The 13,391-nt window shown below is 45.0% G+C and overlaps 1 protein-coding gene across 4 annotated transcripts in view; it reads right to left on the bottom strand.

Annotated features, from left to right (window-relative positions):
• C23H6orf106 (chromosome 23 C6orf106 homolog) overlaps positions 1 to 8,230 on the bottom strand; it is a 107,189-nt gene extending 98,959 nt beyond the window's left edge. For all 4 annotated transcript variants that reach the window (XM_027525198.1, XM_027525196.1, XM_027525197.1 and 1 more), the window contains exon 1: positions 7,872 to 8,230. In XM_027525198.1, coding sequence (XP_027380999.1) covers positions 7,872 to 8,029 — 158 coding nt within the window. In that variant the 5' untranslated portion in view covers positions 8,030 to 8,230. The remainder of the gene's footprint in view (positions 1 to 7,871) is intronic.
• Between the last annotated feature and the right edge of the window lie 5,161 nt (positions 8,231 to 13,391).

Below are 13,391 nucleotides of genomic sequence, written 5' to 3' on the forward strand. Positions count from 1 at the left end.
ACTCCAGTACTTTGGCCACCTCATGCAAAGAGTTGACTCATTGGAAAAGACTCTGATGCTGGGAGGGATTGGGGGCAGGAGGAGAAGGGGACGACAGAGGAAGAGATGGCTGGATGGCAACACTGACTCGATGGACGTGAGTCTGAGTGAACTCTGGGAGTTGGTGATGGACAAGGAGGCCTGGCCTGCTGCGATTCACAGGGTCGCGAGGAGTCGGACACAACTGAGCGACTGAAATGAAACTGAACTGAGCTGCCCCAAATAAAAAATTCAGTGTTTTGAAGTGTCTTCTCTTATTCTATGCAACAATGAACCATTTCTCAGATTGTGACATGCGATGAAAAGTGAATTCTAGGGCTTCCCTGGTGGCTCAGTGGTAAAGAATCCATCTGCAAAAGCAGGAAACACAGGTTCGATCCCTGGTCCAGGAAGATCCCACACATGTTGGGAAGCAACTAAGCCTATGCACCACAACTATGGAGCCCGTGCTCTAGAGCCTGGGAGCCCCAACTACTGAACCCACGTGCTGCAACCACTGAAGCCCGTGCACACTAGAGTCCATGCTCCCCAACTAAAGAAGCCACTGCAATGAGAAGCCCTTGCACCACAAGTAGAGAGAAGCCCCCGCTTGCCACAACGAAAGAAGAGCCAACACAGCAATGAAGACCCAGCACAGGCAAAAAAATACATAAATAAAAATTTTTTTAAAGTGGATTGTATACAACTGTTGATGATCGGCTCATGCTTGGGAGAGAGAAGAAGCTCCAACGCCAAACTTGCACCAAAAAAAGGTCATGGTCACTGCTTGGTGGTCTGCTGCCAGTCTGATCCACTACAGCTTTCTGAATCCTGGCAAAACCATTACATTTGAGAAGTAGAGACGTATGCTCAGCAAATGGATGAGATGTACTGAAAACTGCAACACCTACAGCCAGTCTTAGGTCAACAGAAAGGGCCCAATTCTTCATGACAACGCCTGACCACAGGTCACACAACCAACACTTCAAAAGTTGAATGAACTGGGCCACGAAGTTCTGCCTCATCCGTCATCTGACCTCTCACCAACCTCTCACCAAGGGACTACCACTTCAAGCATCTCAACAACTTGTTACAGGGAAAATGTAACAACCAGCAGGAGGCAGAAAATGCTTTCCAAGAGTTCATTGAATCCTGAAGCTCAGATGGTTACAAACTTAAAAACAAACTTGTTTCTCATTGGCAACAATGTGTTGATTGTAGTGGTTCCTATTTTGATTAATAAAGATGTGTTTGAGTCTAGACAGTCTGAAACTCCAATTACTTTTTCACCAACCTAATAAATGACTCAGCCACTGTGGAAAATAATTTGGTGGCTCCTCAGAAAGTTAAACATAGAATTACCATATCACCCAGCAATTCAACTATGTATATACCCAAAGAACTGAAAACAAGTACTCAAACAAATACATCAAAACTCATACTCATAGCACATATTCACATATTCACAATAGCCAAAAGGTGGAAATGGCTCAAAATGTCCACCAACAGATGAACAGACAAACTGCATTTATATACATACAATGGAATATTACACAGCCATTTAGTGGTTTGGTTACTAAGTTGTGTCTGACTCTTGCAACCCCATGGACTGTAGCCTGCCAGGCTCCTCTGTCCATGGGATTCTCCAGACAAGAGTACTGGAGTGGGTTGCCATTTCCTTCTCCAGGGGATCTTCCCAACCCAGGAATCAAACCCAAGTCTCTTGTATTCAGGCAGATTCTTTACCAACTGAGCTACAAGGGAAGCCACATAGCCATTAGAAGGAATGAAGTACTGATGGATATTAGACACAACACAGATGAAGTCTGAAAGAAGTCACACACAAAAAGGAAAAATATTTTGATTCCATTTATATGAAATATCCAGAATAGGTACATCCATAGAGAAAGAATTCAGACTGCCAGAGGCTGGGTGGAGAAAGGAATAGGAAGCAACTTCTTAGTGGGTGTGGGGTTTCCTTCTGGAGTGATGGAAATGTTTCAGCTAGATAAAGGTATGGTTGCACATTATGAAGACACTAATTGCCACTCAAATTGTTCACTTTACCATGGTTCGATTTTAAGTCAATTTCACCGCAATTTTTAAAAAATCAACAATATTCCAAAGCAAAAATAAAAATAAGCTCCAGCTCTTGTTCACTTCTGATCCCATTAACCACATTCTTGCCAAGCCAATCATCCAGACAGCTCCGTTCCACTTGCTCCTTCCTGGTTTCATTCAGGAAACCTAACATGACACAACTTTTCCATCAGTTCAAATCCCCCAGCCATGTCAAACCTTCTAAGAAATCTGCCCATAGTGAGCAGTCAATATTTGTGAATCGCTGGTTCTGTCTGATTCAGTCCATCCCTACCAGTTCTGAAGCTTTCCTCTGTTAATTCAGCATCAATATATAAATGTTTCTTCCTTATTGTCCCCAAGCTTTTTCTCTCTTAGTTTCAGGCATGTTCTTTCTCTACTAGAGAGCAAATGATAATAGAGGCTGTCTCCTGCTTTGTATTACACCATCTACCAGGGGTCCATCCAAAATACATTTGTTTAAATACTGTCTGGTTGAGGGAATTCTTTGGTAGTCCAGTGGTCAGGACTCGGCGCCCAGATTCAGTCCCTGGTCAGGGCACTAAGATCCCACAAGTCATGTGGCCAATAAATAAATAAATACTGTCAGGTTGAGTTTTTGCTGTTATATGCTAAACAAATTGGAGTGGGGAGTCGGAAGATAAGAGGTGGTAAAGAAACACCTCTACCCACCCTAGCTATAATGGAGACTAGTTCTGACTTGATATATAATCAGAAATGCAAGTCTCACAGCAACTGAACAGTACAGGACAACAAGGTAGCTTTTACCATCCTCCTTTTAAAACTAAAAGGAGCCTGGATGTACCATTTGCAAACTATTTTATACTATACCCAGAGTCCCAACCTTTTAGTGGGGAAGAAAGCCCAAAGCAAGAACTCCCAATCTTCTTAAAAATGCAAGAGCGTGGACAACACTCTATCACGTTATGCAACCTTTCCTACTGATCCTAAAGCTGCTGCTTGGCACACATTTTTAAAGGAAACCATCATTAACAAGTTTTAATCCGTCATAAAGGGACGTCTAGATTCATACGTATACACCAGCAAGTGCATCAGAAACTCATTTAGCATACATGTGACTGAGAAACGGATCTCGATCAGGCAGGGGAGGCATGGTGAGACCAGAGTACACCTGATTTTCACCTCTAGCTTCTGATTCCACTTCATTGCACAGCGGTTATACCTTCCTGTTACCCAGAACGGTACCTCTGACAAAGCTGAAAGTCTACAGGACATTATTTAACAAAAATGTTTTTCCCTGAGTTATTTTTCTTAAAAAACATCTGTTCCATCCATAATGGGTGCATGCAGTCTTCCAAAAAATAAACACTGCTTCCTGAAGATACCTGTAGGTAACCTAGGATGTTGCAACACCCAAACTGCAAAGCACTAGCCTAATGAATGCTGTTATTTAGTTGCTAGGTCATGTCCTGATCTTGTGAGACCCTACAGACTGTAGTCTGCCAGGCTTCTCTAGGTCCATGGGATTTTCCAGGCAAGAATACTGGAGCAGGTTGCCATTTCCTTCTCCAGGGGATCCTCCTGACCCAGGCATGAAACCCACGTCTCCTGCATTGGCACGTGGAGTCTACCACTGGCCACCAGGGAAGGCTAGCCAAATGACAGGAGGGACAGAACAACCAACACTGTGTACATGCTCGTCAAAGATAATTAACTTATCTCTATAATGAGAAATAGGGCTTTCTCAGGTGGCCCTAATGGTAAAGAACCTACCTCCTAACGCAGGAGACATGAGAGACGCATGTTCGATCTCAGCATCCGGAAGATACCCTGGAGTAGAAATGGCAACCCACTCCAGGATTCTTGCCTGGAGAATCCTATGGACGGAGGAGCCCAGTGGTCTATCCATGGGGTCGCAAAAAGTTGAAAACAACTGAAGCGACTTAGCATGCACACATAATGAGAAATAACTTTCACGTTAATGTCCTCTTTTAACCTAGAAGTGTTATTCGCCTCTTGTCACAAATGCTAAAGAATAACTCACCTTGAAAACACAACAGAGACAAATGACTTAGAGGGAACACAACTGAATTTAAAATCTTATGCTGCACTAAACTGTACATTTAAAACTGATTAAAAATGGTAAATTTTATATTATGTATATCACACCACAATTAAACTCTGCTCTCAATCCTGTTGGTTTTTGTTGGGGAAAAAATAAACCTATCAGATTACATTAAAGGATGAGAAACCATTAAATTGAATATTTTTAAATTATGTATGGTTGAAAACTTCTAGTGATTTGTATTAATAGAGGCTTTCTGATCTTTTAAGGAAGGTGTTTATTAGATATTCATCTCCAAGGAGGACACAAACAAATGAAAAAAGCTTAAATTACAGTAAGAAAGAGTCAGTTTTGACATGATTCTAACTAGCAAGGTAATTAAACACTATAATAAGGTACCATGCAAATCTCTGCCCTTGAGGATTCAAGAATAAGCTACCTGGAAGAGTTCAATGCAATCTTACAGGAAAAACTGGAATGAACCAGAGAATCTTAAGCCAGCTTCCAGTTTCAGAATTCCAAGTTCTATACTCACAGCCTAATACTGTCTTTAGAAGACATTCACCTATACAATGTTATTCTAATATACAAATCATCTCAGTTTTGCTGCAGATACTGGGTTCCTTCACAATACCATTTATGTACTTTAGATACTCAGGAACTGAAAATTGACTACTTTTGTTAAGAGGCAGTTCCACCAATCTCTGGCAACATGGCTGCCAGCTCAGGTATAAACAGTACAAAACTGAAATAATACTGGGTTCTAAATTAAGAAGAAATACCTACATAGTACACATCCAACCTAAGACTAAAAAAAATCTGTGTGCAGGGTAGGTAATTTATAAGGCCAAAACATTCAATTTTGTCAGTTTTCAACAGTTTCTTAAAAAGTTGCTGGTTAACAACAGAAAATAAATTCTTACTTTTGAAAACAAATACATTGTCTTTCCAAATAGGGTTTCATTTTAGAAGACTCATTTTAAGCCTTCATTTTAAAACTTTTATTTTTATTTTACCACATTTTTTTAAACCATCACTAGACAACTGAATGGCGGTTATTTATTACAACCCAAAACAGGCACTTAGGAAGTCAGAGGTTATTCATCTCAAACTCAACAGGTTAACCACAGCAATTTGAGAGAAGTTTTGGCAACCTGTATCAGGACTATCTCAGAAGTTTTCAAAGTCAGACACTAAATGACGCTTAAAAACAATACATTTCTAGACTTTAGATATTTAACACACAAATATTTTGACTAAGTATGCATTCATGTATTTTATTTTAGCTAGAATTTATTAATTATAATTAGTATTTGTTTAAAATAAAAATCTAACAAGGCAAATTTAGCCAGGTCAACACTGGAATCAAAACACAATACTGGATTATGACGCTAACTGCTTTCATTGGAAAAAGAATAACAACCCTTACTTCCTTTCGTTCACAGATTTTTCACTTTATAATCAAAGAAAATAAATAACATATGACTTCCACAGTCAAAAAAATAGGTAATGTACTTACAGCTGAGTTATCACTTCACAGTCTGGATTCTTAAGAAGCTACTGACTTCTAACTGCTTTAGAACCAGAATACATTTTTAATGGCTCACTCCTTCGCTCAGAAATGTATCACACCTTGTTTTACACAGAGATAACATCTTCTCAGAACACATGCTACTCTGTCACTAAGCTTAATAATTTTTAGATAAAATTCAAATAAAATTTTTATAATGCAACCATAATTTTTTTTTCTTATCCGCACTGAGCCTCACCTTTCACACCACTTAAAAACAATCTTAGACGTTAAACACATATACCTCAAGCATATAAAATTCATTACACTGTCTTTGTAGCCATAATAATTGGACTAATAAATACTGACTCTAAAAAACTAAAAACTTATTAGGGCAGGATTTAAATGGTACAACTCACAAGAGGGTAGGGAGAAATAATGATTTCTACCAAACTGGCAGCAACAATATGCCAAGTTTCCTATGCTGAACTAGTGTAAACAGGAAGAAAAGGACCTGGGGGTGGGAAGCAGGCAGGCAAGGGCACAACCCTCCTCAAGACATAGCTTTACTTCCAAATTTCACCAGGGTAATACCTCTGCTCAATGTTTCCAATAACCCATGCCACTCTCTATTAAACACACAGGCTGGTGCTCAGAAAACGACTGGAAGCTGTAGTCCCTGTTGGACATAAAAGTGGGGATCAGAAATACTTCTAAAAAAAAAAAAAAAGAAATACTTCTAAACATCTAGGAAGTCAACCCCACTCTTACTATATCAACTTTAATGATAAAACAACAGGCACCACCAATGATGTTACACACAAAAATATTCACACATCACCTTTGGAGCCACCACAGCTACAAAACTCTCATTTATACGATGAGCACCACTCAGGATAGGGTTGCATGAGAAAGGCGATAAAGACAAAGCTTACAAACTCTTTTTCTGGCATTGCTTGAGGCATCAAGTAGACACGGAATAAAGGGGAGCCTGGCTCTGTAAGTCATGCCAAAAGAAACAAGATTCCACATGCCAGGGGACTGAGTGCCCAACACAGAGAGCAAAGGGCAATCATCTTATGGCTTTCTGACCAAAGAAAGATGAGCTACTTCACCTGAAATCCTTTCAAAGGAAGTCTACTGGTCTCCACTTCATCACTCACCTAGAGTGAACTCGACAAGCCCTCCTCAGAGAACAAGGGGGAAACCTTGCTTACCAGAAACAGCAAGTGCTCCACCCAAAACCAAGAAACACCTCTGTAGTCGAAGTTATCACGGCCCTCTGTCCCAAATCAGTCTTCTACAAGAAGACTCCAGGCCAAAAAGTCAAGTTCTCCATTTTCCCAAACGGCTAACAACCCAGCATTTTTTTTCCCGTAAGTGCCTCTGAGAGAAGCCCCTCTCCCTTCCCGCACTCTGGAGCCCAGAGCTCCAATCCCGTCAGAAAAGTTCCCTCCCGCAGGATAACCTCCTCTCCTTCACTTTTCCCCCCAGACCCTGCCCCCCGGGTCTAGCACGCCCGGTCCTCCATTAGTAGATCCCACCCCTTCCCTGGCACAGCTCTTCGGAAAGTCCTCTTTCTTACCCTACTCACTTGTCCTTCCCAGTAAAGTTTTCCCCTTTTTCCTGTCTGTTCTCGAATGGAGACATACACTTTAAGAGAGACGCACACAAATGTTCTTAACTCCCAAGTCTCACCCGTGCGCCAGGTTCTGCCCATAGCACCCAATTCTCTCCCAGAGTTTCCCCTCAACCCCCGTCATCTTCAGCCTCTAACTCCATACCCCAAGCTTTTTTTCCCACTCCGCAAGTTCGGATTTTCCGCTTTACTTTTAGCCAACACCACGGCCCCCTTCTTCCCAGGTGGACCCCGTTCCTCGATGCTAAAGCCCTTTTCCTCCTCTTCCCACGGTCCTCGGCGGCTAAGAACACTCCTCGGAACCTCAGCCCCAGCTCCCCCCACCCCACCTCCCTTCCGCCTCTCCAGCCCTCCGTGGCCCCCCAACTCTCCTCCTATGTCCCCCTCTAGCCCTGCTCGGGCCCCTAATTCCTCCCAGGCCCCGAGGGCTCCCCACACGCCCTCCCCGCCCCTGGAGAGAGGGGTGTCCCTCAGAGCCCGCCCGGCCCGCCCTGCCGCCGAGCTCGGGTGTCCCTTCCCTTCCCCTCGGGGCCCCGAGGCCGCTGCCAGGGGCTGGCGCGGCGGCGGAGCCGGCTCACCAGTTGGTCATGTCCAGGAAGAAGGCGCAGCCGGCCGGGTTGAGCTGGAAGCCGAGCAACCGCTGAAACTCGGAGATGAGCACGTCCTTGTCCGTGGTGCCCAGGCAGCTGAACTTCTGCATCAGCTCGGGGTCCAGGTCCACGTCCATACCCTCCATGGCTGGGGCCGGACACTCGCTTCCCCGCCTCCTCACAACCAAGCAGTCGCCGCGCCGCCGGGCCCGGGGACCGGGAGGGGGCCCGCTGCTAGCTGGCGCCGCGAGCCCGCTCCGCTGAGGTAGGCCCCGGGCCTCTCACCGCCTCATCGGGGTAAACTCTCTCAGCCGCTCACTCGCTCTCGCGCTCCCCCCCCTCCCACCCCCCCGGCGCCGCCGCCTCCGCCTCCGCCGCCGCCGCCTCTAGCTGCGCCGCCGCCTCCGCCTCCTCCCGCGCCGCGCCCACTGCGCAAGCGTCGCCTGCCTAGACCCCGCCCCTTCCTCTCTCAGAGGCCCGCCCTCAGTGGCGTCACAACCCCGTGACGTCCCCCGCGTGACCTCACCACGGTGGGGCGAGGGGGCGGGCGGAAGGAAGGAGGAAGGGGAAGGCCAGGAGGCGCGGGGAGGTGACTCCCTGACTGACCTTTTTCTCGGCCCGCCCCTACCCTGAGGAGGAGGAGTTAAGCCCTCGGGCTGGAGCAGGGGGAAAGCTGGGGGGTCTTGGTCTACGACCGTGTGAGCATTTTGGAGGTGAGGAAACTGAAGTCGGGAAAGAAACTAGAGACCAGGACGAGATCCAAGTACCAGATTGCACGCAGGACCCATTCTTCTTCGCAGCCAGGGCTTTGCCCCTCCCGCTGGAAGCGCTTGTTTGCTTAAGTTTCTAGAGCTGCTTTCGCAGAGGGATAATGCCCTGAATAGTTGGTTGCCGGCCACACACTTGGTGGCACCGGTGCTGTTTTGTTATGCAACGGTAGTCTCCAGTCTCCGGAAAGTAAAGGAGGCCTCGGTGCAAACGGCAATCACGGGTCCGTGCCAACACCGCATGTAATCTTCCACCCACTCGTCAACACCAAGCCTCTCAAAATAAAGTTTAAGTCATGAGAATGTGACCTGCCTTGTTTCGTTTTTAGAAAGCAAAGTGTTACTGTGCATATAGTACATATAGTACCTGATCAAGGCCCCATTTCAAAACTAAAGAATAAGAAAGGAAGCATAGGGACTACCTTCTTTCACCTTCTTCACCGTCTTCATTCCTTCTTTCACCACGTTTGCCCGACACTCCTACAGCCCCATGGGGGAAGGATGAATAAGAAATGGTCTCCTGCCTTTAAGTGGCTCTCTGTCTTAAGGAAAGTAAGAACCAGAAAGTTTGTATGCCTTGTCCAAAAATACAGAGCCGCAAAACTAGAAACTATCTTTCATTCCTATGTTTTCCATAACAATTTCAACAAGTAGACAGCTAGAATAAGAGACCAGTAGCATCTGGGGTGATGCTTTTGAACTGTGGTGTTGGAGAAGACTCTTGAGAGTCCCTTGGACTGCAAGGAGATCCAACCAGTCCATTCTGAAGGAGATCAGCCCTGGGTGTTCTTTAGAAGGACTGATGCTAAAGCTGAAACTCCAGTACTTTGGCCACCTCATGAGAAGAGTTGACTCATTGGAAAAGTCTCTGATGCTGGGAGGGATTAGGGGCAGGAGGAGAAGGGGACGACAGAGGATGAGATGGCTGGATGGCATCACTGACTCAATGGACGTGAGTCTGAGTGAACTCTGGGAGTTGGTGATGGACTGGGAAGCCTGGCGTGCTGCAATTCATGGGGTCGCAAAGAATCGGACACAACTGAGCAACTGAACTGAACTGAGCATCTAGGGTGCCATGAGATTTTGGAACGGCAGAAAGATTCTACTTCCTTCTGTCCTACTACCAAATGAGACTAAAAGGTTTTAAAAGTTTCTGAGGTCCCACACCTTTGGGAAAAATTCTCATTCTGCCAGTTATTGGTAATCATGGTGCTTGTCCAGAGTGGTTTATTGTAAGGATTAAAGAGTTAACAATATATAAACTTAGTACCCTGCCTGCTCCCTAAGAAGCACTCAAGAAATGGTAACTAATATTGTGACCATAATCTTGAGGAGATGAAGAGATAGGGATTACTCCTTCACCTGGTCCCTCTTCTACTTCACTTCTCTTACTTGTCCTCTGTTACAATATGAAGTATGTGTCCTTTCTCTTTTCTTAATAAGGGACCACCCTTTCTCCAATGATTTTTTTTCTCCTACTGTCTGAATCTTATGGATGATGGAATGAGAACACAGAAAGATTATAAAAATCCCAACTTTAGAGCTGAAAGGAAGTGAGACTGTCTACAAACAAAGGAATTGAAACTGAGAGAAGAGAATTGATTAATCTGAAATGACACAGCTAGTAATTACACAAATTCTCAGTCTAGCACTCTATCCACTATATCCTGCTTCAGTTCCCTTTTGACTTCAATGTGGCCTTAAATTACAAAATAATTCTAAATGTATACACTTTTCCAGGAACTGTTTTAACTTGCACATTCATGGATTAAAGTTGTGTTGACCAAGGATCTAAAGAAGAAAATGTTATTGAAATCTGATGATGCTATTAGAATGCTGACCCAAAGGAAATTAAAAGTTCTTTGCCAACTCAGTCAGTACTAGGGTCTCAGCTCACACCTAAACAGCCCACATAATACAAAAAAGATCCTTGCAAATAAGAGACCCAAATGGCTCAGAACTTCAGTTCATGATGGGAGCTATCTCAAAGCAGTATAACTACTCCTTAAGTGAATTCTGAAACTTTATGGGGACATTTCTGGTTCTCACGAGATTGGAGGTTGTAACCTGAACATGAATTCCCTGAAGACCAAGGATGCTAATCATCTACAATTCCTGGGACAGTGATGCCCAATAAATATTGCCCTATCCCTAACCACTGTGTACACTGACCAAGGTGGCTGGCATATTAGATATGAAGAACCAGCCCACCCCATCCCCCCATGGAAAGATTCTTTTGTAGGGTGGGATATGAGATGAAGGAAATGAGGTGTTACCCAATCAGGAGATTCTCAGACATGTGAATCTCCACTTGAGTCTGAGTGGTCATATAAAAACATCTATGGTCCTGCCCTGATGGCTGTGCCCCTTTGTTTTGTTCTGTTAGGAAAAGAGCCTGAAGAAGGGCTGGTTGAGAGGCAAAAGGATAAATTGCTGAGCCGCTCTAAGAAAGGAAAACTGAGAAGCAATATTCCAAAGGGGCTTCTAGGTACCATCTCAGTTGGTAAAGAATCCACCTGCAATGTGGGAAACCTGGGTTTGATCCTTGGGTTGAGAAGATCCCCTGGAGGAGGGCATGGCAATTCACTCCAGTATTCTTGCCTGGGGATTCTCCATGGACTGAGGAGCCTGGCCGGTTACAGTCCACGGAGTCACAAAGAGTCAGACATCACAGGGGCTATGCTTAAATATGTCACTGCCTGGAATATGCCCAAGACCTGCCACTTTCTAAATCTCTTCGGCTGGTGATCTTATGTAAAAAATTTAGACTAATCCCAGATCCCACACCAGATAAATTTCAGGGTTTCTTTTTTTTTTTTTCCAATATTTATTTATTTTTGGCTGCGTTGGGTCTTTGTTGCTGTCCATGCGCTTTCTATAGCTGTGGCGAGTGGGAGCTACTCTTCGTTGTGGTGCGCAGCCTTTTCATTGTGATGGTTTCTGCTGTTGCAGAGCATAGGTTCTAGGCTTACAGGCTCAGTAATTGTGGCACATGGGCTTAGTTGCCCTTCGGCATGCGGGACTAGGGATCGAACCCGTGTCCCCTGCGTTGGCAGGCAGACTCTTAACCACTGGACCACCAGGGAACTCCTAGTTTCAGGATTTCTTGTCTAATACTTGAAAATAAATTGTTCAAAGAGACATGTGCTGTGCTGTGCTTAGTCACTCGGTCATGTCTGACTCTTTGTGACCCCGTGGACTGTAACCGGCCAGGCTCCTCAGTCCATGGAGAATCCCCAGGCAAGAATACTGGAGTGAATTGCCATGCCCTCCTCCAGGGGATCTTCCCAACCCAAGGATCAAACCCAGGTTTCCCACATTGCAGGTGGATTCTTTACCAACTGAGCCACCAGGGAAGGAGACATAGATACTGACAAAGCAAAAGACTTTATTGGGAAGGGGCTATTGGGCGGACAATAGGAGGGTTAGAAAACTCAGGAGAACTGCTCTGTAGCAGTCTCAGGCTTTTGGTAATAGAGTTTGTTTTTGAGTTGTCTCTAGCCAATCATTCTGACTCAGGATCCTACCTGGTGACTTGAGCATCTTTCAGCCAAGATGGATTCCAACAAGAAGAATTATTGGATGTTGGTAGAAATATGGACTGGTATATTTTTCACCTTTTGACTTTTCCTGAATTCATTCAGTTGGTGGTAGCTTGTAAGTTCTGCATTCCTTACCAGGACCTCCTATTGTATCAGTCAGTGATTCCCCTAACAATTTCACCAGAGCATCTTAGATTGCCTCCAGGTATCCAAGTTCTTGAGATTCAGAATTGCCAGGGCCAGCAAGTGACAAGATTATGCCACAACATAAGAAACCAAGCAAGGTCCCCCCCAGGACCCTCCACTCTGTCCTCCACTCCTTGTAGTCAAGACTTTAGCCTCCATGACCTTCCCTGAATTCCAAAGAGTAGATTCAAGGGAGGAGCTGGTCAAGGGAGGGGCAGCCAAGAAACCACCTGAGGCAAGATTAAAGTGATTAGAGAGGCTCATCAAGATTAGGAGGCCCCCCCTGAGACAAGATTAGTGAATCAAAGTGACTCAGTCCTGTCTGACTCTTTTCGACCCCATGGACTATAGCCTGCCAGGCTCCTCCATCCATGGGATTTTCCAGGCAAGAATACTGGAGTGGGTTGCCATTTCCTTCTCCAGGGTGCAAACCCTGCTCACACCTTAATCTTGTCAGAAAACCCTTCAACAGATTCTCCCAGGTTGGTATACATAGTTTTTCAAGGCAGAATCCTGGGGTGTCTCCTTTTGCCAGACCCAATAATAAAGCTATCCTTTTCTACTTCACCCAAAACTATCTCCAAGACTCAGCCCTGGTGTACAGAGAGGCTGAGCTTTTGGTAACATAACCGATTCAGAGAATAAACAAGAGTCCAAATTGATATTCAGTTCAGTTCAGTCGCTCAGTCGTGTCCCACTCTTTGCGACCCCATGAATCACAGCACGCCAGGCCTCCCTGTCCATCACCAACTCCCGGAGTTCACCCAGACTCACGTCCATCGAGTCAGTGATGCCATCCAGCCATCTCATCCTCTGTCGTCCCCTTCTCCTCCTGCCCCCAATCCCTCCCAGCATCAGAGTCTTTTCCAATGAGTCAACTCTTCGCATGAGGTGGCCAAAGTACTGGAGTTTCAGCTTCAGCATCATTCCTTCCAAAGAAATCCCAGGGCTGATCTCCTTCAGAATGGACTGGTTGGATCTGCTTGCAGTCCAAGGGACTCTCAAGAGTCTTC

The sequence above is a fragment of the Bos indicus x Bos taurus genome, chromosome 23 (genome assembly GCF_003369695.1).
Source record: "Bos indicus x Bos taurus breed Angus x Brahman F1 hybrid chromosome 23, Bos_hybrid_MaternalHap_v2.0, whole genome shotgun sequence".
In the NCBI taxonomy this organism is placed as follows: domain Eukaryota; kingdom Metazoa; phylum Chordata; class Mammalia; order Artiodactyla; family Bovidae; genus Bos; species Bos indicus x Bos taurus.